The 25,563-nt window shown below is 41.5% G+C and overlaps 2 protein-coding genes across 3 annotated transcripts in view; one reads left to right on the top strand and one right to left on the bottom strand.

The window, feature by feature from the left end:
• Positions 1 to 9,564, bottom strand: part of LOC101735379 (glutamate receptor ionotropic, kainate 2) — a 39,276-nt gene extending 29,712 nt beyond the window's left edge. The window contains exons 1-3 of one of the 2 annotated variants that reach the window (XM_038020024.2): positions 9,351 to 9,564; positions 2,381 to 2,491; positions 552 to 713 (exon numbers count right to left, since the gene is read on the bottom strand). In XM_038020024.2, coding sequence (XP_037875952.1) covers positions 552 to 713; positions 2,381 to 2,453 — 235 coding nt within the window. In that variant the 5' untranslated portion in view covers positions 2,454 to 2,491; positions 9,351 to 9,564. The remainder of the gene's footprint in view (positions 1 to 551; positions 714 to 2,380; positions 2,492 to 9,350) is intronic. The other variant, XM_062675760.1, reaches the window with a different exon arrangement.
• Positions 9,565 to 12,903: 3,339 nt separating this feature from the next.
• Positions 12,904 to 25,344, top strand: LOC101743932 (complex I assembly factor ACAD9, mitochondrial). The gene is made up of 10 exons (XM_004926276.5): positions 12,904 to 13,484; positions 14,184 to 14,407; positions 15,847 to 16,008; positions 18,472 to 18,615; positions 18,868 to 19,018; positions 20,052 to 20,203; positions 22,274 to 22,389; positions 22,708 to 22,865; positions 24,219 to 24,290; positions 25,102 to 25,344. The coding sequence occupies exons 1-10, from the start codon at positions 13,051 to 13,053 to the stop codon at positions 25,313 to 25,315; spliced, it is 1,827 nt and encodes a 608-aa protein (XP_004926333.2). The 5' UTR covers positions 12,904 to 13,050; the 3' UTR covers positions 25,316 to 25,344.
• Positions 25,345 to 25,563: the final 219 nt, after the last annotated feature.

Genomic DNA, 25,563 nt, shown 5'->3' with positions numbered 1-25,563 from the left:
TATACTAATATATAAATCTACAGTGGTTTTTACGGATGTTCCGTTATAACTACTGAATCATGCATCCGATTGACTTGAAACTTGGTATCCATGTAGAAAATACATGTGCTTAATGGATAGGCTAATACTTATATGAGCGTTGGACTCCCTAATAATAATGTTAATTTTAAAAGCGCAGCGAAGCGGGTGAATACGGCTAGTTCTTTAAATTAATACGTGAAGCAAAAACTTTGTAACCGCACCGCCCGCCACCGGAGCAGAGTTTATCCATAATACCTGGAGCCACTGCGGTCATCCACAGTGCGCTTCCAGAGATTTTTTTTGCCTTGTACCATCCGGCTATGGAATGAGCTCCCCTCCACGGTGTTTCCTGAGCGCTATGACATGTCCTTCTCCAAACGAGGCTTGTGGAGAGTATTAAGCGGTAGGCAGCGGCTTGGCTCTGCTCCTGGCATTGCTGAAGTCCATGGGCGACAGTTACCACTCACCACCAGGGCCATACGCTCGTCTACCTACGCGAGCAATAAAAAAAGAAGTTAATAATGCCTTACCTCGTTTGTAAGTCTTAAACGTATCCTTGGCCGGAGCGTATTGGATGTCGTATACCAAGGTGCTGTTAGCCAGGACGCTTCTCTCCTTATTGATCCTGTACACGGAGTACTTGAAGGCCAGCTCCTCGCTTCCGCCGCGCTCGTCCTCCGTGAATAACGCCCCTATGAAAGTACGAATCTTAGGAAGATTGTCATGTCATTGGAGAAAGCTCAACGCCTGTCTACCACCTATCTACGACGCATAATGCGCTACTTTGGTCACGTTGCCCGCTGAAGTGTAGACAACTCGGAACGTCTGATGGTCACTGGAAATTAGAAGGAAAACGTCCTTGAGGCCGGAGCCCCAAACGTTGGTCCGACCAGATCTCCGAGCAAACTAGCGGACCACTTAGCGCTGCACTACACCAGACAACTGACCGGAACCGATGGAGGCTGGCAGTCGACAAGCTGAAACGGAGTCACGATCCTCAGCAATGAGGAAGCGATGGAGAAGAAGAAGAAGAAGAAGAATCATGTTATTTTCGTCGAGAGGTCGTCCTCTTAGTGGAAAGTTTTCGTGACAAGAACAACCGTAATTATCCGCAACGTCGGTAAGTACCACCGCTTTGCCTATATCTGCCATGAGGCAGTAATGAGTTTCGGTTTGAAGGGCGAAGCAGCCGTTGCACTGTTAAAACTAAGACTTAGAAAGAGTTTTAAAGACTTAGAAAGAGTTCTAAAGACTTAGAAAGTGTTCTAAAGACTTAGGAAGAGTTCTAAAGACTTAGAAAAAGTTTTCAAGACTTACAAAGAGTTCTATAGACTTAGAAAGAGTTTTAAAGACTTAGAAAGAGTTCTATAGACTTAGAAAGAGTTCTAAAGATTTAGAAAGAGTTTTAAGTCTTAGCTTTAACAGTACAACGGCTGTTTCGCCCTTCAAACCGAAAGACATGACTGCTCCATGGCAGATATAGGCAGGGCGGTGGTCCCTACCAACTTTGCGGTTAGTTTAACGGTTATTGTTGTCTAGACTAGAGAGTCTCTAAGATGGGCGGGGTATTAACGTTGCTGTAGTCTATGGGCTCCGGTAGTCGCACCGGGTAAGCCGTGAGCTCCTCCCGTCTAAGCAATAAAAAAGGGACCAAAATATTTCAATTTATCCGTACGCAATCCACCGGCTTAATTATCCATGAAGCGTGGCACGAGGGTACTAATGAAGATCACGAAGACATTGGTATGTGAACGCACCTATCTTATTAGGGTACTAATGAAGACCGTGAGATCGTTAGTATGCGAACGTACCTATCTTAATAAGGGCGCTAATGAAGACCACGAAGACATTGGTATTCGAACGCACCTATCTTAATAAGGGTTCTAATGAAATCCGTGAGATCGTTGGTATGCGAACGTACCTATCTTAATAAGGGCGCTAATGAAGACCACGAAGACATTGGTATTCGAGCGCACCTATCTTAAAAAGGATGCTAATGAAGATTGTGAGATCGTTGGTATACGGACGTACTTATCTTAATAAGGGTGCTAATGAAAGCCGTGAGGTCGTTGGTATACGAACGTACCTATCTTAATAAGGGTGCTAAGGTACTAATGAAGACCGTGAGATCGTTGGTATGCGAACGTACCTATCTTAATAAGGGTACTAATGAAGACCACGAAGACATTGGTATTCGAACGTACCTATCTTAATAAGGGTGCTAATGAAGATCGCGAGGTCGTTGGTATTCGAACGCACCTATCTTAATAAGGGTGCTAATGAAGACCGTGAAGTCGTTGGTATACGAACGTACCTATCTTAATAAGGGCTCTAATGAACACCAAGAAGACATACGTACCTATCTTAATAACCGGAGACAGGGCTCCGACGACGTTTAAAACGACCACTATCCATCGCCATTCCGGTCTCATTTTGCCACCGCATCACCAGTCCCGACGTGCGTTCCACACTGTAACAAAAACCATACGTTAGGTCTTTGGGAGATTTTGTCTGGGTGCAGTGTTGATCGCGGTAACCCCCTACCTCATCTAGGTTCTGACCTCGGAGGGGATCGGACGCTTGGGCGAAGAGTGCAGGGAAGTCGTTTAGTAGGTAGGGCTTGGGCTTGCGGTCTACTCCCAACACCTTGCAGATCGTCAAGTCGCACATACCTCGTGAGTCCGCACGGGTAGCTACCACCGCCCTGCCTACTTCTGCCGTGAAGCAGTAATGCGTTTCGGTTTGAAATGCGGAGCAGCCGTTGTAACTTTTTATTTATCTTACCTATTCTAGTAACCTCGAGGGGTTATTCTAGATTCGCCGAATTAGTAGGTGAGCTCACGGGGCTCAAACTTGATGATGTTGCTAGCACGATCCCTAGCAAGAGCCGTGCTTCGCAGAATCTACCACCGGATCGGAAACGCGACCCACTGAGAAGATCCGGCAAGAATCTCAGTGGGTTGTGTCTGTGGATTAATTTACTCGCCGAGCCCTTCGTCGCAAGCGACGGGTTCGACGAGAACGATTACCGGTGCTTGGGGTACCTAAAAGCACCGTTAGTGGATCGGGAGGAACCGAGATGACGTGTTTTGGGCGTAGCTTTAGTAAGACCTTAGAACTTAAATCTCAAGGTGGGTGGCGCATTTACGTTGTCTATGGGATCCGGTGACCTCTTAACATCGGGTGGGCCGTGAGCTCGTCCACCAGCCTAAGCAATAAAATAAAATAAGAAACTCCTCACTGGGTCGCGATTCCGATCCGGTGTAGATTATGCAAAGCACTGCTCTTGCTAGGTTAGCAAGTTCTCTCAGGTTGAGCCCGCGAGCTCACCTACATGTTAGGGCGTAGCTGAAATAGCCACTTCGCCTACCAGTAGGTAGGGAAATAAAAACGGATAACTCGAAAGCTCCTAGTCAGATCTTGATACAATTTAAATGGAAACACACAGGAAGCGCCATCTTTCGAATAAAATAGAGGGCAGTACAGAAAAAAAAACAATGGTACCGACCTTTTATCTTTTGAAATCGGTTAAAAATAATCCCGAATAAAATTACAGGGATTCGAAGGGTTTTCGTAACGAATCCAAAGTAAATTTTCATTAATTACAGTCTTGTTTGTAACAGTAATGAATTCGACGAGGTCATGCAGAAGCGAGACAAGATTTAACAATAATACGATCGTAGAATAAATAATAGTTAAAAAAAAAACAAATAAAAAACGCTTTTTTATAGAAAATCCAACCAAAAAATAGAAAATAAATTTTAATAAATTTGCATTAAAAATAGTGTAAGAAAAAATGATTTTATTGTAAAAAAGCGTGGGGTTCATGGTATTAGTAGTTATAAATATTTTATGAACAGATATGAGTAGAAGGGTTATTTTGATAATATCCTGAAAAGCACCCCACGCTTTTCTACAATAAAATCATTTTTCATTTTTTTAGTTGAAATCAATTTTTCCAATTTTTTTTTAATTTTGAATTTTCATCGATCCTTAATAAGTATGCCTAATTTCAAATTAATCCGACGTGTTGGAGTAGGTCAAAATCATGTTCAAAGATTACGTTACATACAAACATACATACGTCTGTAGCCAATAAAAGCGTATTAAAAACGCGCGTGCTCTATATCCCACAATCAACCAACATCCACGAAAATAACGAAAGAGAAATACTAATAATTGTAAATAAAACCGACTTCAAATAGAAAAAATATATATTCCAAAACAAATTAATATACACTGAAAACAATAATCATCGAAATCGGTTAGCGTGATATCGAGTTATTGAGTTATTCATCTATTTGTCTCGCACGTACTTAATGCAAATTTAAGACTTATATGGTTTTCTCGTGGATACCATTATCAGAACTGAACCAAATTGTAATGGGACCACACGGGAAGCGTCAGCTTTCTAATAAAAAAAGAATCATCAAAATCGATTCACCCAGTCAATAATTAGGACTTCACGAACATAAAAAAAAATACAGTCGAATTGAGACCCTTTTTTGGACTCGGTTAAAAATGACGCTATCAGTACACATTCGTATTTATGCTTTTTTGAAGTCACAACTGGTGTAGGGAGTCCAACACTCATATAAATATTAGCCTATCTATTAAGCATATATATTTTCTACATGTCAATCGGATGCATGGTTCAGTAGTTATAACGGAACATCCGTAAAAACCGCTGTAGATTTATAATAATATATTAGTATAGGTATAGGTAGAGGCCATTGTCCTCCCTAATTCTGCTGTGAAGCAGTCTGGTCTTCTAGTTTGTTAGGCGGGACAGCCGTCAAACAAAACAATCTTAATTCAATCTTTAATCCTCTGTCTCAAAGATGATATCTATGGACTACCATAAACCCTTAAAGCCTAATCTGCCGTACAGTTAGTCTACGCGTCTGTACAAGAAAAAAAATCGTGACTCATTATTGTATTACAATGTTTTAATGTAAATTTTAATCTTTTGAAGTCGTTCTTCATTTTAATTCCCGGAATCGAAAACGCCCGTCGAGATTTGGCCTAAGCCAATTCCATGTTGACTTTGTTCACATCTAAATTTCCCCTAGTTGCTTCCGAGGATACCGTATGACTGTAGATAAACGACGAAAGGAAGATCTTAGACATAGCGGTCGATATTGCTCGGTAGACCGACGGTCCAAATGTTGTTCGGAACTTGTATATAAGCAAGCTGATCTTGAGAATGTCGTAAGCGAGATTCAGGCCTTCTGTCAAATCTTGCGTTGTATGATGGCTATCGCGACAACTAGGGGATTCACCGCAGAATTGGCCGCACCGTGCCTTGATTATTGTATCAGGATGCTATATTCGCCAACTGGTATTTACAATTGAGAGCAATAGTAGTCATATGGTATTCTGCTGGTACACAGGGCCTTAACAAATTGCGTTCACTCAAATTGTCTCTAAGGTGCGTCACCAAGTGTTTACAGATCGACCCGTGTGCTTAGTTCGAGTTTTTTAACATTCTCGATAGCGTAAAAGCGGTAAACGTAGGCAAACGTTCCAGCTCCATACAAATTTGAGTTAACTTTTACGCTATCGAGAACGTTAAGAAACTCATACTGAGCAAGGTCTTCGACAAGTGAGAGGGCATATACTTAATAATTTCGCGCGAACAGACACTACCAACCTCCCTATTCCCAATTACATAAATTTTTAGGTTTCATTTTTACTATACGATGCTATCCCTTCATCGTGAACAGCATTCCTGTTGTTTGTTTAAACTCCTAAAGCCCACAGATGGGACAGAAGTCTGCAAGAGTATTCCTCCATCGCTTTACTTCGGGCCAGATTAGCCAGATTCATCTCCGCTGCCAGTGTGCTGCCGGGTCAGTTAGGAATGGCCTACTTTCCGCTTGCTCTTGCCTTGCTTTGGGATGTGCAGAACTTCTCAAAGAGTAAGGTCTCTCTATGTCCATTTGCGACGCATGATCTGCTTGTAAAATGGTATCTCCCTACACGCCTCCCACAGGCGATGTGGATGAGATTAAGTGTTCGACCATAAAATCAGAGAAAGGGAAAGAAAAGAGCAAAAAAAAAAAACTTTCACTATGTTTTTACTGTAAACCCTAAACGACGTAAACGAACACTGAATAATATCGTGGTTGAACAGACTTCAAAACGATACTTATGCCTAGATTATATGGAGAAATCCGATAGCATTTGCACCGCGTTTCCCGCACGGGATTATCACCATGGATTTCCCCATAAAACTCGGGTAAGCGTTGTAGAGAAACCTTAGAGGTATGGTATCGATTTTTCGTCAAAGATTAAGCGGCGCCTAGTTTTTTTAAGAGTCTTTATGAAGCAATTGGTGGATGTCGGTCAGTCCGTCGTGAATTAGGCACACTGTCTCAGCGCAATCTGCACGGTGACGGTGCTATGAGAGAAACCAGGTCTGAAGTAACAAAACTACATCAAGTTTTTCCACAATCGCTTTCGGAGGGCTTAAAGGACAAACATGCAAAAAAATATTTGTTTTTATACTTTTTACTGATGGCATAGTTTAATAATTGGCACGGGTAGAAGCCACCAGCCTGTCTGTATCTGCCACGAAAGGGTCTAGTGCTCCGGTTTGAAGGGTAGGGCTGCCGTTGTACTGTAGAGCTGACACTGAGAGCTAATTTCTCAAGGTGGATGGTGGCAAATGCCAACGTAAATACGTTGGATTGATAATCTGGTCTTTAGTAAGCACGTAACATGAAAGGCGATTGCATGCAGCAGAGATGTGAGAGAGAGAAGTCTGAAAGTGGCACCTGTGACAGAGAAGCTAAGAAGTGCGCGTTTGGGATGGTATGGACATGTGATGAGACGAAATGAAAATGAGGTTGGTAAGAGAGTGCTAACTATGATTGTGGAAGGATATAGAGGAAGAGATAGACCTAAGAAGAAATGAATGGATTGCGTGAAAGACGATTTGTGTAAGAGGGGAGTGAGCGAAGAAATTGTATATGATAGAAGAGTATGGAAGGAGAAAACATATTGCGCCGACCCCAGGTGACTGGGAGAAGGGCAGGATAATGATGAATGAGTAAGCACGTAACATCAGGTGGGTCGTGAGTTCATTTACTCATAGAGGCAATAAAACAATTGGATATGGCTAAGCCAAAAAGGGGGGGGGGGGGTGCTAACAGCTCAACCGCAGCTGCTACACGAGTACGCTTACGTTATTGGTCAACTGCCATGCTGAACTCTTCGATGATATCAAAGAGCACGGTGTAGTTGCTATATCTGTTGCTGGAGCTATGACTTGGGAAAAGTGAATTCGAATAAGTCTAATTACTAATGGAAGGACGTCTTGAGTCCGCACGGGTAGCTACCACTGCAATGTTTGAAGAGTAGGGCAGACGTTGTATTACAGAATTTAGACTCAAAAGTGATGTCTCAAGGTGGGTGACGACATTTACATTGTCTATGGGCTCTAGTAACCACATCACATCATGTCAGCCGTGAGCACAGTCACTCAAATGACCAATAAAAACAAAAGCATCTATCTACCTACGTTGACAGGACATCAAGTGAATTCACTAGAATTGTCCACGACGTCAGGAGCTAGTTATGGTCATAATAAGGGTTGTTCGAAAAAACGGCACGATCCAATAACCCCCTTATTGAGCGCCTCTAATGACATACCCTACTATGATGGGAGAACCAAAAGCCGCGCCCCGCCCAAAGCACGTCCTATCGTCCCTTCCGATCCACTGTCGGTGTTTCTAGGCACATCTAACATCGGTCACCGTTACCATCGACTGCGACACAGAATACGACTTTGTCGCGATTTTGATCCTGTGGTAGATTCAGCGAAGCGCTGCTCCTGCTAGGGCCAGTTTTAGCAAGTTCTCCCAGGTTGAGGCCCGTGAGCTCACTTATCAAGCCGTGTCTAGTAGGAATACCTCCTTAGGCTACGATTAGGTAGGAAAATAATAATAAGGGCAGGTTTTCGTGTCAAGTCGCTTAACATATGGGTTGTTGTATGATGCTCTTGCATTGTATGATGGCTACCGCCACAATGACAACTAGGGGATTCACCGCAGAAGTGGCAGCAGCGTACCCTAATTATTGTATCAGGATGCTATATTCGCCAACTGGTATTTATAATTAAGAGAAAATTGCCTCCACTTCACCATCTTGCGAACTCTCTTAACATCACTCCAGGTCAGGCCGACAGTCCTCATCTGTGGCAATCATCAAAGCATCTACATCATTCGTATTCCTTCTACGGTATTTGTAACCACTCCGATTGGAGAGCAATATAGGAATTTTCAATCATGAAACCTCTTCCGTTTCGACAGGATAATATTACCGACTCCTCCTCCTTGCGTCGTGTTCCTCGGAGCTCAGGGTCGTGACCTTTACGGAGCAATTTTGTTTGGACTATGTTCCTCCATTTCTTTCTGTCCTCTGCGCAGTGAATAGCGACATTGATGCAGGATGTCATCTTAATTTGATTGGACCAGCGCATGGGACTAGGCCCCTAGCCCTCTTTCCTTCCACTTTGCCGGTTATGAGTAGTTTTTCGAATTTTTCATCCCTTTTCCTCGCAACGTGACCGAAAAACTCGAAAATCCTACGCAGGCAAGTGGTGCAGTTTTGTGGAGACGCCTAGTTCTTTCAGGATTGATGCGTTGGTCCGATGTGCCGTTCAGAGAATCCGCGGTATTTTCCTCCAGCACCATATCTCAAATACGTCGACCTGACTTTGATCAGCCTTTTTTCCATGTCTCCACTCCATTTAAGAAGATAGAAAACACAAGACTAGCTTGTCATCTCTTTGATGTTATATACTTACAGGGCCACATTGGCATGCTAATATCACCAGTTTATTTTTTTATTTTTAGATGGGCAGACGAGCTCACGGTCAACCTAGTGTAAAATGGTTAAGAGCCCATAGATATGAACAATGTAAATGCCATATTGATGCCACACGAGTTCTATTCTAGATGAATACGTATTCCCTCTCAAATTTTTACAAAGATTACTGGCTATGTTAAGTCGGCACAGATATGCACCCCCTCCCAGCCTACTTCTGCCGCGAAGCTAAGTCGAAACGGAGGTCTGGTAAATGATAAGAGGCTCGTGCCTCCCTCACGTAGATTGAACTGGAGAGAACTAATTATCGCGCAGATGTAATCCTCGAAAAAGTGCCATCATTACTGATTTTAATTTAAAACAAAAAAAATACGATACCACTTCTTAATTGAATTAGCGCGGTCGCGAATATTTAAGCAAGTTTGATACGACAAACGTGTTAGAAAACGTCAAATAACAAACACATTCTTATTGGAAAAAAAAACACACACACATACCATCAATCGCCTTCTGTCAAATACATTGATAATCCCGCCTTCTTTTCTAGAGAAAACGCAAATTAAAACTTATTATACATCGCGATAATCACTGAACAATATCTTTTAAGAGACTGAACACATTAAAAGGACGATATTAATGAATTTTTCGTTCTAAAAATCGCATTTCGTTTATACGCCGATATCGCGAACGAACTGTACGCGAACATGACCCCACTGATTATTTCATGGGAGAAATATTTAAGTACTTCGACTTGCTTAAACGAATTTTCACTTTAATACACCGAGATAAGGCTACAGTTTTATTTGAGGGTGTTCCGAAATGGCGCTCACCCCATCCCCTCGTGAAATAGTGATGGGGCGTAACTGGTTTTTGTTTTTTAAATCCGCTACTTATATATAGCACGAACTAATAATTTGAAGCATACACTTTTATCTCCGGTCTCACATCCTGAGTGAGACAGGAGAGTGACCGAGACACTCACGAGCCAAGTGCAGGTTTTTTTTTTTAACCAAATGCTTGAGGTCGTTGCTCCGCATATTCTGGCCAGTCACTATCTCTAGTAAAGACCTTTGGTCTAAATGTGACCAAAACCCCATCGCGCAAGACATAGCCCATCGGAAATGGCGTTGGATAGGACATACTCTACAGCGTAGCGGAGTCAACGCAGCATCAATCGCGTTTGAGTGGCAACCGCTTGACAGGAGAAGACCTGGTCGCCCTGTATACACTACACGTGACGCAACGTGGACAGTGAGATGAGGACTGTGACCTGGAGTGATGTCAAGGAGCAAGCGCAAGACAAGGTAAAGTGGAGACAACTTGTGAGGGCCCTATGTACCAGCGGTGTGCCCTAGGACTACAACAACAAATTTTATCGTCGATACTCACCGATAGTAGCGTAATAACAAAAGTGTTTCTTTGTATCATTTCCGACTATACGCTCTAGTCATCGTGGTGAAACTTGGTACAGGTTTGTACAGGACTTTAAGGAGGGGTTTTGTCATAATGCCATGAGCACAGAACAGGTCCTTCGTGTGTAGCTGACTTCATAATAATTATGTTAAGTGACAGTCAAAAGAGTTGAAGTCGTAGTGGCCTAAAATATTAGACGTCCGGTGCATTCGTATGTAGCGATGCACCGGTGTTCGAATCTCGCAGGCGGGTACCAATTTTTCTAATGAAATACGTACTTAACAAATGTTCACGATTGATTTCCACGGTGAAGGAATAACATCGTGTAATAAAATCAAACCCTGAGAATTATAATTTGTTGTAAATTAAAATTTCACAAAATATTCTGGTGCTTTGTACTTTACCTATAAACTAGACGTCAATGCTACTGCCCTTTTAATTGCCCTACAGTATTGTACAAGTGTTAAGGTTTGTTAAGGTCTCAGTTAGGACTTGTTGATAGACCAGACCAGGATACGTGGATAACTAAAACACTTTAGTTTACCACAATACAGATGTAGTTACGTAGGTAGTAGTTTGCCATAATACCAATATACGTAGGTAACTAAAACACTTTACCCCAATACAAATATTCGTATCGACTTAAAGCTTAGTAAGCAACATTCAGTTTTAACATTTAGCTATTTTCAAAGTGTTATCAGCTAGGATACGAACCTTCGAAAAAAATTTAATCCAAACATGTCGTTATTAACGATGAATGAAATAAATAGCTTCACGCTATTTTATATTCACATCCCTAAAATCAACACAACAATGTTGTCGAGGTAAAAAATGATTTGTTTCTAACCATACACTACCGTTTAGTAGTGCCAATATATTGTCGCGTAGCAAAAAATATCGCGCAAGTCACATAAGTATGTTTAAATTGTTTTGAATAAATAACCTTTACTGTTCTTTCCCCCGGTAAGCCCAAGAAACGCTGGTTGGATATGGTAAAGGCGGATATGGAGCAGTATAACCTCACCCAGAACGATGCCGAAGACTGTGGCAATTATGAGCTCAAACCTGATCGATGTTGCTAACACTAACCCTAGCAAGAGTAGTGCTTCGCAGAATCTACCACCGGATCGGAAATGCGACCCACCGAGAAGATCCTGCGAGAAACTCTGTGGGATGTGCCTGTGGTTTACTTGTCGAGCCCTTCGTTGCAAGCGGCAGGAACGATGACCGGTACTTGAGGTACTTGAAGTCGTCGTGGCCTAAAGGATAAAACGTCCGGTGCATTCGTATGTAGCGATGCACCGGTGTTCGAATCCCGCAGGCGGGTACCAATTTTTCTAATGAAATACGTACTCAACAAATGTTCACGATTGTCTTCCACGGTGAAGGAATAACATCGTGTAATAAAAAACAAACCCGCAAAATTATAATTTGCGTAATCACTGGTGGTAGGACCTTTTGGGAGTCCGCACGGGTAGGTACCACCACCCCGCCTATTTCCGCCGTGAAGCAGTAATGCGTTTCGGTTTGAAGGGTGGGGTAGCCGTTGTAACTATACTGAGACCTTAGAACATAAATCTCAAGATGGGTGGCGCATTTACGTTGTAGATGTCTATGGGCTCCAGTAACTACTTAACATCAGGTGGGCTGTGAGCTCGTCCATCAATCTAAGCAATAAATAAAAAAAACCTCAAATCTCCGTGGAGGAGCTTAAGTAGGAAAGTGGACCCTGGCAGCTAACCGGGAAAAGAAGGAAAAAGAAGCCTCTGGTGTTGTTGTTTTTTGTCTCTACAAAAAACTGAAGATGTTTTAAGCATTCTGACAGATTGAAAGATTTAGCAAGGCGGTTATCATGCCCCGGGTGCTACACAAAGGGGGCGCCCGATGGTCCACAAAACAAAAACAAAAAATAGATAATTTTTATCTTCATTTTTATTTGTGGAAAATATACGCTAAAAAGGTTTTGTGCTTCAGGTGCAAGTTAGGATCGCTACCCCACTAGCTCTTCTGTAAAGTTGCAAGAATGTCGCTTAACCCCAAAAAGCCTTTCACCCCTCGACATGTCTTAATAATTCCGAACACAATAAGAAATCGACGAACCAGAGTCCCAACCTTCGAACTGGAACTTGTCACTTGAAGGCAATTCGTTTAATATGGTCTTAAGTGTATCGCCTAGCGAAGATTTCCCACCTGATGGATGATATTGCCCAGTCTACCGACGCTCCGAATGTTGTTGTTCAAAACCCAGATCATACAACAATTCACTGCCACCGACGCCCTAAACACGTTATTTCTCGCTTCAATCTCGGAGCTTTTAGGCACTTATAAAAACCGGTCAGTATTCGTCACGAACTGGTCACTGACACTGAGTTTCTCGCCGGATCTTCTCAGTGTGTTGTGATTCCAATCCGGTCGGATCTGATCAGACAAAAAAAAATAAAGTTGATGAAGAAAGATCAGACAAAAAAGAATGATGTCCGTTCTCATGTTAATTAAGAAAAAAGATGAGGCTCTATGGAGTTTCTCCGATTGGACAATAATACTACTGATCTTCTGGATATTTATTAATAATTATAGAAACGTCTGGCTGAAAGACCCAACAGGCGCGGTATAAAATAAAAAAAAAGTTTATAATGTCAAATGTCAAACTGCAAACTGTCAAAGTTATCTAACCTAAACGATTTGTTATGATCATATATTTCCTGAATAATCCATTAAACATTAAGAATTACGTGAAATAATATAAACGATCACGATTTAAATAGACAGAAATACGCAGTAACAATGAATATCGCCCGTACGTTATGCGTGAAACAGTTAAACGGTATAAGTAGAACTATATCCAGGAAGATCGGTTTTACGGCCACAAATTACGAAGCTACCAACGCCGTTCAGCCTAAAATCCAAGAAGAAAAGTTCGACTTCGAGGACCTACAGGTAATCGAACGTACTGAGCAGAGGAAACCCAAAATACCACCATTTATGAAGGATGTCTTCGTGTCCGTATTCCAACGCGACTTACTCGCCTACCCGGAGATTTTGGACAAAGAGGAGACCGAAAGCATGGAGAAGAGAGCCGAAACGCTAGACAAAGTGTTCCAAGACAAAACGAAATCGAAAGAGGAACGTAGGAATGTTTTGAAAAGTACCAAAATGTATGCAGCACCCGTTAATTGGACTAGGAATGGCTTGGCAGCTAATCAAACGGAAAGCATAAGGTATATCCTATGTTTAGGGGTTTATCAACCGTCGATATATACGAAATCTGCCTCTGGGAGCTTTTGAGAGTTTGCAGAGGTCAAAAAATCAATTCCTAATAATTAGCACAAGTTTTGTTTGAAACTTACAAGATTTGTAACAAGATTTAGTGATATTTGATTAGGAAATATCAATGTTGAACTGTAAAAAAAGGTTATGTAGTCAATAAGTGTGCACAAGTCTGTATTATTTTTTATATTTTTTATGATAATTCATATCAATAATTATTATTAAAGATCACCACGTACTGTATTTGATGTATATATTGTTTAATTTGATGAGATAATAATGTCAATGTAACACTAAATTTTACTGATGCCATCAACATAATATCGACGCTTGAAAGGCAAACGTGACTAAGCAACAATGTGTGAACTTTACAGTAGACTAATTTAAAGTTGAAAAAAAACCTGAAAAAAAATCTATTCTAATGAATCTAGCCGTAGGATTGAAATGATTTTAATAGACCTAGAAATATATATTCTTTTGCATCAAATATGGTTATTGCCTATCATTTATGTAAAAGCAGTTATTGTTGCTTAGTCACTTTTGCCTTTCAAGCATTGATATAGTCATTGTATTTACTTAAAAAAAATTTTTATTGTTAAAATCCTGTGTTATATAAACCGTGTCGTAATGAAATCGGTGATAAATTACAGGTATTTAGAAACCGTATCCCCAGACTTCGAATTGGCTCATGAGCTCAGTGACCACTGGGTCGCGTTGCGTGCCCTTCAACACGGACTGACTGCGGAACAGTATGCGGCTGTAATTGATGAACTGTCGACGGGAGATGCAACAGTAACTTTATGCATCAAAGAGAGAATCGCTGAAAGATTGGCCCAGCCCGATTTTAGGACAACCGCTACTTTGGATGCCCAAGGTTCAGATATTGATGATTGTTTTTATTGCTATGGGTGGGTGAGCTCACGATCCACATGGTATTAAGTGGTTACTGGAGCCCATAGACATCTACAACCTTCCGCCACCCACCTTGAGATATGAGTTCTAAGGTCTCAGTATAGTTACAACAGCTGCCCCACCCTTCAAACCGAAACGCATTACTGCTTCACGACAGAAATAGGCAGGGTGGTGGTACCTACCCGTGCGGACTCACAAGAGGTCCTACCACCAGTAGGGAGAAGATTAGCTGGTGTCAGGGTGCAGTATTTACCCGTAAGGGTATGTACCAACTGTCTGATGTGATGCAGTCTAGCTTTTCAGTTTGAAGACATTTACATTATGATTGAGAAGTTCCGTCTCATACCTCAGAATGGATGGCAGCAGTAATTATGTCCATAGATTCTGATCGCCTTTAAGTTTTTCATTTAATTGTTTAAATATTGAATGCCAGTGTTACATTCTGCAATATTACCTGCAGCTTTAGTGATTCGTTGACATAATTAATACTAATGCTAATTTTGTGGCTTACAAATGGATAATAATATAAAAATAAATAAATGAATTGTCCTTAGTTAACACAATTCTCGAATGTCGATGAATAAGAAACAGTTTGTCTGTAACCATTTAAACGGTGAATTGTTTGAAGCTTGACTAATTATTTTGGCCTCCTGAGCTGCTTAAGGACTATTAAGCAGATATACATGTCTACATAATAATCATTTAATAATATAATGAAAAAAAAAAAGTTTAAAAAACAAAAAAAAATACGCTTTTATAGAAAATCCAACTAAAAAATAGAAAATAAATTATAATACATTTGAATTACAAGTAGTGTAAGAAAAAAGTGTGGGGTGCTTTTCAGGATATTTATTATCAAAATAACCCTTCTACTCATATCTGTTCATAAAATATTTATAACTACTGATACCATGCAATTTTATTATAATTCATTTTCAATTTTTTAGTTGAATTTTCTATAAAAGCGTATTTTTGTTTTTTTTAAACTATTATTTATTTTTCATTTTTTAGTTGAATTTAATTTTTTTAAATTTTTATTTAAAATATATTTTTTCTGTTGAATTGTTATCGGTCCTTAATAAGTATACCAAATTTCGAGTTAATCCGAAGTTTTGAAGGGGGTCAAAACCATGTTCAAAGATTCCGTTACATACTAACATACATACGTCTGAAGCTAATAAAAGCGTATTAAAAGTACATCTAACTATAATATATTTGACTATACTTGTAAATATACTTGAGACCTTAGAACTGATATCTCAAGGTGAGTGGCGCATTTACGTTGTAGATGTCTATGGGCTCTGGTAACCACTTAAAACCAGGTCGGCTGTGAGCTCGTCCACCAATCTAAGCAATAAATAAAAAAATGCCGAGCCCTAACTCGTCCTGTACTAATTACAGGTGTTTGGCGCATAACTGGCGAGAAAATGTGCACGAGGGGAGATGGCTTTATGCTTGTCCTGTGCAAAGTCGAAGCCGACCACCTGAAAGCTTTCCTCGTCCATCCGGGGGCTACCGGCGTGACCTTCGACGGAAACTTCGTTCATTTCCAGAAAACAACCGGTGAGCTTAGTATAGATCAGCGGTCGGGGAACTTTTTTAATTATTACCCCACAATGTTTTTGTATAAGTTGATATTACCCCATGGCGAAGAACAAAAATAAAACGAAATCGCTTCTTTTTAGCATCTTTCATATTATAGTCCCCGTGATAATTTTGAAAAGAAAACAATAACTAAAAATTTAATGTAAGCATCATTTATTCAATTTATCAATGTAATACCTAGTAATACATAACGGTAATAATAGTAATATATGTAATATACAGTTGAGGAAAAAAATCGCCCCCACAGAAAATATAAGTAAATGATAATTTCTTGTTTCTTGTGTTATTATATAATTCATATGATATTTTTATGAGTTTAAAATCACAACAATTCTAAAGAAGTTTCACTTCAAAATATACTTTATACTCACAAAATTTCATTTTTACCCCCCAAATTTTTAATTTTACCCCATTTGGGGTAATTTACCCCGGTTCCCCGACTGCTGGCATATATGTATGTATGGCGTACAGTGCCCGCCGATAATCATTACACATCGACTTTTCGACAGAGACAATTGCGGCTTCGTAGAGCGCTATCTCTGTCGCACGAGACACTAAGTCCGGTATCTATTAAGACCGCACTTGATGACGTCATATAGTGTGCGAGCGAGATAGTGCTCTACTATTTCGAAATAAGCCGATTTTTTTTACAAAGGTCTTTTTAAAGGTACTAGAGGTCCCGCAGTAGTCGAAATTCGACTATAATTAATTGGGATTGTATGTTTGTACACTATTATGATTGTATTTTATACTTATACTAGCGACCCGCCCTCGCTTCGCTTCGGAAACATTAAAACACACATGAAACCAAAAAAAATAAATAAAAAATAAAATAAAAAAAGTAGCCTATGTTCATCAGGTACAATGTCGGCTTCTAATAGAAAAAGAATTTTTCAAATCGGTCCAGTAGTTTCGGAGCCTTTTCGAAACAAACAAACAAACAAATCTTTCCTCTTTATAATATTAGTATAGATATCACAAATTTCGCCAAGACTACACTATAAAAAATATTAACAAATACAATGTTTAATCTATTCTCAATTTAACAACAGACGTCAAGAACAAAAGTTTGATAATAAATAGTATGCATGCGTGTTGCGTCAAAAACATGGTATGTAGTGCGTGTAATGTTTTCTTTATAGATTTAATGTATCTTTTATGCATTATTTAAAAAAAAAATTAGCGTTGTGCACTTCTTCTCTGTATTCTCTATAAGTGTAGAAAATTTCATACTCCTCCGTCCGCGCAATTTTGGTAAAAAAGAATACAAAGTTTTTGCTTCACGTATTAATATATAGATTTATCGCAGTCCACTGTACATTTTACCGTAGCTTGATTCATCATATGCCCTCTGTGAACAGAGAAACTCTTCACTGGTGGACGTTTTTTCACGGTATTTGCTATGTGGTTGAGAGATTCTATAAAATAGAAAAAAGAATTGACATTTTTTAAAGCTTCTTCTTTATTTTTTGGCTCCGGCAAGGTTCGTGCATTAGCCAGCGTCGTTAGCCGTTTAAATGATTTATATTACAATTTATGAGTAATAAAAAACGAAGGAAACTAATCGCGACATAACATAAGTGATTAAAAACGAATTAAATTTATAAAAAAATTAACATGGCACGAAATGAAATGAAATGAGATATGGAATGAAATATAATCTCAGTAAAATGGTGGTCACTTAATGAGATTTTTTTAGTGGACTTTTTGGAGGATCCCGAGAAGCTACGTCCAGCGGTTTTGTTTCATTTTCCCACATTTGTGCACTTTCACAGATACTAAACAGTTAATAACCTACGGTTACTACGTTTTTAAACCTGAAGAAACACTAAATAAATAATATAAAACAAATCACACAACTTCACTGCTCGCGTTCCCGCCAATAAGGATTTTTTTAAAATATTGATAGGTTTATGTCGCACTTTTCTTCTTTGCCAATAGATGTCGCTATTGGTAGAACACGGCTCAAACAAGCAAGTCAATTACCTTGAAAGATTTCAGTACTTCTAAATTAAGATAAGCTCTGTCAAAGTTTTTAATAAAAGCGATAATGTAATATCGGCTTCGCAACACGTCATTACGGATCTTCCCGACCCATTAACGGTGATTTTAGGTATTTCAAGCATCGGTCACCGTCGTCGCCGAACCCGTCGCTTGCGACGAAGGGCTCGATGAGTAAATTAACCCACAGACACAGCCCACTGAGTTTCTTGGCGGATCTTCTCAGTGGGTCGCGTTTTCGATCCGGTGGTAGATTCTGCGAAGCACTGTTCTTGCTAGGGTTTGTGTTAGCAACGTCGTCAGGCTTGAGACCCGTGAGCTCACCTACTATTTCGGCGAATCTAGAATAACCCCTTGAGGTTACTAGAATAGGTAGAAAAAAAGGAAGCCTGTCTATTTTAATATATGTAATCAATCCAGGTACACCCCTCTCGCAAATACCCAACGCTGATCTAGGCAAGATATTCGGTATCTCTCGTCTCCATGCCGCCACGCTGTGCCGCTGCCAACTCAAGTATGCAATCAGCAAGATTGTGGAGTACGTCAAGCCCAGGTCATTCTCCGGTAAGTTTTATAGCATTACGTAAAATTTCACTATTGTGTGCTTCACTTTTTACTGGTGGTAGGACCTCTTATGAGTCCGCGCGGGTAGGTACCACCGCCCTGCCTATTTCTGCCGTAAAGCAGTAATGCGTTTCGGTCTGAAGGGCGGGGCAGCCGTTTACTTGAGCTCGTCCATCCGAGCTATATAAAAAAAACCGCCAAATGAAGCCTGGAGAAGGTCTCAGGTGCTAAAACTCTGGTGTTTTTCTAAAGGTAAACCTCTTGCGGAGTTGTCGACGATACGAGCAATAGTTGGAGAGTCGTTGCTCCATGTGTACGCCAGTGAAAGTACCGAGTACTTCACAGCCGGACTCATAGACGGATACGTGGATCCGGACGCGGAATTGGAGATGGCCATGTGCAGGTCAGTGCGTAGGACCCTCGGCCAGATGTAGGTCGGATCTGTGTCTGTTTGTGTACGAGAAGAGCTCGGGATCAGTACAGAGCTGCAGAGGACTGTGTCTGTAGTAGTGTAGTATAGGACTAGAAGCTAGATGTAGGTCCGATCTGTGTCTGTGTACGAGAAGAGCTCGGGATCAGTACAGAGCTGCAGAGGACTGTGTCTGTAGTAGTGTAGTATAGGACTAGAGGCTAGATGTAGGTCGGATCTGTGTCTGTTTGTGTACGAGAAGAGCTCGGGATCCGTACAGAGCTGCAGAGGACTGTGTCTGTAGTAGTGTAGTATAGGACTAGAGGCTAGACGTAGGTCGGATCTGTGTCTATTTGTGTACGAGAAGAGCTCGGGATCAGTACAGAGCTGCAGAGGACTGTGTCTGTAGTAGTGTAGTATAGGACTAGAGGCTAGATGTAGGTCCGATCTGTGTCTATTTGTGTACGAGAAGAGCTCGGGATCAGTACAGAGCTGCAGAGGACTGTGTCTGTAGTAGTGTAGTATAGGACTAGAGGCTAGATGTAGGTCCGATCTGTGTCTATTTGTGTACGAGAAGAGCTCGGGATCAGTACAGAGCTGCAGAGGACTGTGTCTGTAGTAGTGTAGTATAGGACTAGAGGCTAGATGTAGGTCCGATCTGTGTCTATTTGTGTACGAGAAGAGCTCGGGATCAGTACAGAGCTGCAGAGGACTGTGTCTGTAGTAGTGTAGTATAGGACTAGAGGCTAGATGTAGGTCCGATCTGTGTCTATTTGTGTACGAGAAGAGCTCGGGATCAGTACAGAGCTGCAGAGGACTGTGTCTGTAGTAGTGTAGTATAGGACTAGAAGCTAGATGTAGGTCCGATCTGTGTCTATTTGTGTACGAGAAGAGCTCGGGATCAGTACAGAGCTGCAGAGGACTGTGTCTTTAGTAGTGTAGTATAGGACTAGAGGCTAGATGTAGGTCGGATCTGTGTCTGTTTGTCTACTCCAAAATTATCCTCAACTGTGGGTTTCTTTCTCAGGAATTACATCAACAGTCGTGGTCTATTTTCCCTGATCAATCTCCTGGAAATTCCTGCTCTAGAACAAGAGGAGGAGTGCAAGAAGATTTTTGATCGGATGAGGATCCTCGCGAGCGGGGGCGAAAGTTTAGATGGAATTAATACTTTTATAGGTAAGGGTTAGGTTAAGTCTCATCCCCTAGGTACAGGGTCTGGTTCTGGTGGCTGTCAGAGTCCTTAGACGTCATAAGTTGAATGACACCATGGATCTTGAGATTTGAGGTCGAATTCATGATCTCGCACGATAATATGCACTCTTGTCTCACTTTTTGTTGTATAGAATATGGTTTTGCGACAGAGATTAGCCGAAAAAAGTCGGCGTGGTCTAAAGGACGTCCGGTGCATTTGTATGTAGCGATGAACCGGTGTTCAAATCCTGCAGGCGGGTACCAATTTTTCTAATGAAATACGTACTTAACAAATGTTCACGATTGACTTCCACGGTGACGGAATAACATCGTGTAATAAAAATCAAACCCGCAAAATTATAATTTGCGTAATTACTGGTAGTAGGAGATCTTATGAGTCCGCGCGGGTAGGCACCACTAACCTGCCTATTTCTGCCGTGAAGGTATAATGCGATTCGGTTTGAAGAGCGGGGCAGCCGTCATATAGTTACAACTGAGACGTTAGAACTCATATCTCAAGGTGGCTGGCGGCATTTACGCTGTAGATGTCTATGGGCTTCGTTAACCACTTAACACCAGGTGCCAACACCTATATGCACTTTTTGTTATATACATAGGCGGCACTGAAAATTTCGGGAATTAACGAAGTGACACAACATTACTATTTAAAAATGTATTTATTGCTTTTCGAAGTATTCTCCGCGAAATTTGACAAATTTTTCCATTCGATGGAACCAATCATTGAAGCAACCATTCCATTCGGAAGTTGGGGTCTCTAAAATGGCCGTTTTGTAGGCGTCCACAGCTTCTTCAGGTGATGAAAATCTCTGTCCACGCAATTTATTCTTTATTTTAGGGAAAGTATAGAAATCATTAGGGCTTAGGTCGGGGCTGTACGGCGGATGGTCTAATAATTCTATGTTTTCTTGCTCTAAAAACTCTTTTGTTCTGTGCGCGGTGTGAGAACTCGCATTGTCGTAATGGAAGATGATGCGGCGGTTGCAGTTCTCTTTACGGAGTTCAGAAACGACCTGTGGCAAACAAATGCTAGCATACCATTCTGCATTAACCGTTCTTTGTCCCTCAAGAGGAATAGTCGTAACATGGCCGGTTTTGGAGACAGACGTGGCCACCATTTTTTTTGCAACACTCCGTGAACGAACAATTTTTGTTGGCTTTAACTCATTTTCGAACACCCAAACTCGTGACTGGTTTTTTGTTTCGAGTTCGTACGCGTATATCCAGGATTCGTCACCTGATACAATGTTGTATACAGCATTTGAGGATCCTGCGTGGAATCTTTCGAGAGTTCTGAAGCACCAAGTAACGCGAGCCGCTTTTTGCTCTTCACAGAGCGAATGCGGTATCCATCGGGAAAACAACTTTTTTACACCTAATTGTTCATGCCAGATTATTTGTATTTGACTCATGCCAATGTCTAAAGTTGCCTGAATTTAGCGGTATGTCACATGTCGATCTTCCTCAATCAGCTTACGCACAGCATCAACGTTTTCTTGGGTGACTGCAGTTTTTGGACGACCTTGACGGGGATCATCACTGAGCTTGACACGTCTACGTTGAAACTCAGCAAACCAGCGATAAATTGTGGTTTTGGATGGGGCTTCATCACCAAATGCAGAAATCATCCGGTCAACACACTGTTTTTGTGTTAAACCACTTCGAAAGTCATAATAAATCATCGCTCTTTAATTTTCTCGAGTCAATTCCATTTTCTCAACGACTAAACAAGTTTGACAAAACCTCGTGACAAGACCGAGAATCTTTTTTTAAATAAATAAATGGTATTCGATTTTTAAAACCAAGGAGTTTTTAATTAAAAAGATTTTAATATGACAGGAACAGTGGAAATATTCAATTCCCAATACTTTTAGTGCAGCCCTCGTAGAAAAATCAATTTTTGCATAGCTTTCTAACAAACAGGTCAAGACAAACATTATATGGTTTTGCGACAGAGATAAGCCGATATTGTGTGTAAGTTTCCACAATTTCGTGAATCCGCTCTAGAATACATGCTTTTATGCGGTTTTTTTTTAGCCTTAAACGGAATTCACCACGCCGGCAAGATTATGGCGGAAGAGATCAAACAAATAAGGAATCCTTTGATGCATCCCGCTTTCATCATCAAGAAGGCTCTGTCAAATAGACATCAAGTGAGTCTTTTTTTTTTATTGCTTAGGTGGGTGGACGAGCTCACAGCTCACCTGGTGTTAAGTGGTTACTGGAGCCCATAGACATCTACAACGTAAATGCGCCACCCCCTTGAGATATCAGTTATAAGGTCTCGAGTATAGTTACAACGACTGCCCCACCCTTCAAACCGAAACGCATTACTGCTTCACGGCAGAAATAGTCGGGGTGGTGGTACCTACCCATGCGGACTCACAAGAGGTCCTACCACCAGTAAAATGCACAAACTTCTCTTTGAAGTGGTCGTAACTGAACCGGTTGAACTTCGAATTCTCTCCCAGGTCAAGGATGACCCGAAACTGACTCTCCACTTGTCAGAGCACCTTCACCCGACCCTCAAGCCGGCGTCAGATCAGCTCGAGTACTGCGTCCTCAGGATGAGGTTCGCTTGCGAAACCCTAATGTCCAGGCACGGAATGGAAGTTTCTGTGGCGTACATGTAAGTATTGCTAATGCATATAGACGCTTTGGTCTTTTATTGGTATTACGAGTCCGCACGGGTAGGTACTGTTAAAATAGGTATAGCGTACCTATGAGCTGGCAGTTTGTTCAAGTTTGTTCGGGAACGGGCGAGCGTGCAGACCGTTACAAGAAAACTAACACGCTATAATATTTAATGACAATTTATTTATAAACCAATGCGAAGATGCTTTACATTTATTATGATTACCAATAGTTTACTAATAGTTTACTAACAATCACGCCACGTTAACTGGTCCCGTGATAAGTTCGTAAAGAACTTGTGATACAGGTACCAGATATCGGAAATAAATGTAAGATTTTTATTATACACATACATATATTTAATATACATCCATAACCCTGGAAAAGACATTTATATTTATCATACAAATATCTTCCCTTGGCGGGATTCGAACCCGCGACCCCCTAGTGTAGTGACCATGTCACTTACCACTAAACCAGACAGACGTTATCAATATAATTAAAGATTAGAAAAAACTCACACACCGAGCCACAAAACCACGGCGAAGGAAGTGACAGAGAGAATTGACAACCAGTGACAGCTATTCTCAATAAATTTAACATTATGTAAGGCTCATCATGCCTTTTAGCTCATACAGCCAATTTATACTTGTAATGGAATGAATAGAATAAATAATATTTCTAACAGGTACCACCGCCCCGACTATATCTGCCGCGATGCAGTAACGCGTACCAGTTTACAGGGTGGGACAACTATAGAACTGAGGACTTAGAAATCGTGACTGATGCTCGCTGGCGGCATTTGCTTTTTTTTGTGATTGAAAGATTATTGGTGGCCCGGAGGCCTTTCCAGTTTCACCAGAACAGGTGGGCGGGCAAAGGCTCAGATAGGAGGGGTGGGATTTGCTCACAGCTGCCCGAGCACCTCCGAAGGAGACCTAACGACTCAAGAGTACCTGCTCCGCGAATGAATCTACTACCGGATCGGAATCGCGACCCGCTGAGAAGATCCGGCGAGAAACTCAGCGGTCTGATGCATGGGTTAGGTTGTACGTCGACCTCTTTGTAGAGCTCGACGAGTACGGTTACCGTTCCTAGTCTTAGATCTGAAAACGTCTAATGCAATGGTTATTGGATCTGATGGATCCGCGGCATTTACTTTGTTGATGTCCACGGGCCCCAATAATCACTATACCAAATGGATGATGAGCTTTACCCATCTAAGCAATGAAAAAGGACATGAGTTCTAAAGTTGCAGCTTTTACCTAGACAGAACCTACCTTCCCTGTCAGAAGCGTATCCCGTAACAGGACTCGTGAAACTAAACTGTCTCCTCAATTTTCACCAGGGAACTGAAGAGATTAGCCGAAGCAGCCACGCTGATCTTGGCCATGACCTCGGTTCTGGCGAGGGCTTCAAGGTAATAGACAAATCCACCAACCTTAATATCCATCTAGGTGACGAGGATCGAATTAATTGTGGATCACAAAAGCCTTTGCTGGTGGTAGGACCGCTTGTGAGTCCGCGCGGGTAGGTACCACCACCCTGCCTATTTCTGCCGTGAAGCAGTAATGTGTTTCGGCTTGAAGGGCGGGGCAGCCGTTGTAACTATACTTGAGACCTTAGAACTTATATCTCAAGGTGGGGGTGGCGCATTTACGTTGTAGATGTCTATGGGCTCCAGTAACCACTTAACACCAGGTGGGCTGTGAGTTCGTCCACGCATCAATGCAATAAAAATATAAAACGAAATGAGTTAAGTTTAAAAGCTTCGTGGCGTGGCTTACAGTTCAGAACCGTATAGTTGTTTATTAAGTATAGAATCGTTCAATATGTGCATTCATTCATTGTCATTCCCGTTCATTCAATTCACTCCCAATCCCTCATGAGTAACCCGCTAAGGCTTAGTGCAAGTGATCCATGCCACCAGTAATGGCGACACATCAGTGATAGCCAACCGTCAACCGTTAACTGTTGAAAGAACACAATATTTCACATCATTCAAATGAAGCGAACCCTCCACAATTATGCTACGGCCTTTAACTATTACTTCAAGGTCGTCAACCAATATGCCGCGGTCGTCAACAATTATGCCTTTACAGCTAGGAACTACACTACGAACATTGACAACTATGCCGGGGCCGTCAACACAGTGCCACCGCCGTCAATATTTATGCCACGACGGTCAACGACTACACTACTACCATTAACACATGCTCGTTAACCTTCAGGGCATACTGCATAGGTCTTCGCAACGCGGAGATCGAAATGAAGCTGGCCACGTGCTTCGTGAGCAAAACGATATCCGAAGTTCGTCAGCTGATACTGGACATAGACAACGGGGAGTTTCTGAACCACGACCGGTTCAAGGTCGAGTTCGGCAGGAAGGTCCTCGACACTAACACCGTGCTGGTGGAGCGGCCCACTTCGAGGGTCTTCTGGTGATGCAGACCAATAAATGAATAGACCTTCGCTTCGTTTGTTTCATTGAATCCCCGCGATTGTTTCGTTGGAGCCGAGGGGTCTGAGGGAGGAGGCGGGCTGGTGGCGACTCCGGACGAGCATTCTAGTCTTGTTTACTTTTTATAGTCTGATAGATGTTGTAGGTTTTGTGTGAGTGTGTGCGTGTGTGTGTCTGTGTCTGTGTGTGAGAATGAGTTTGCGTGTGTGTGTTTGTGAATGAGTGTGTGATT

This window comes from Bombyx mori, chromosome 24 (genome assembly GCF_030269925.1).
Source record: "Bombyx mori chromosome 24, ASM3026992v2".
In the NCBI taxonomy this organism is placed as follows: domain Eukaryota; kingdom Metazoa; phylum Arthropoda; class Insecta; order Lepidoptera; family Bombycidae; genus Bombyx; species Bombyx mori.
Note: the sequence above shows the minus strand (reverse complement) of the source record. Positions and strands in the feature narration are given on the sequence as shown.

Bases quoted from the DNA above. Each gene is read 5' to 3' on its own strand.
- LOC101743932 (XM_004926276.5), top strand. From the start codon at position 13,051: ATGAATATCGCCCGTACGTTATGCGTGAAACAGTTAAACGGTATAAGT. The intron at 14,408-15,846 runs GTTCAGATATTG...TACTAATTACAG, and splicing joins CGCTACTTTGGATGCCCAAG to GTGTTTGGCGCATAACTGGC. The intron at 22,866-24,218 runs GTAAGTATTGCT...AATTTTCACCAG, and splicing joins GAAGTTTCTGTGGCGTACAT to GGAACTGAAGAGATTAGCCG.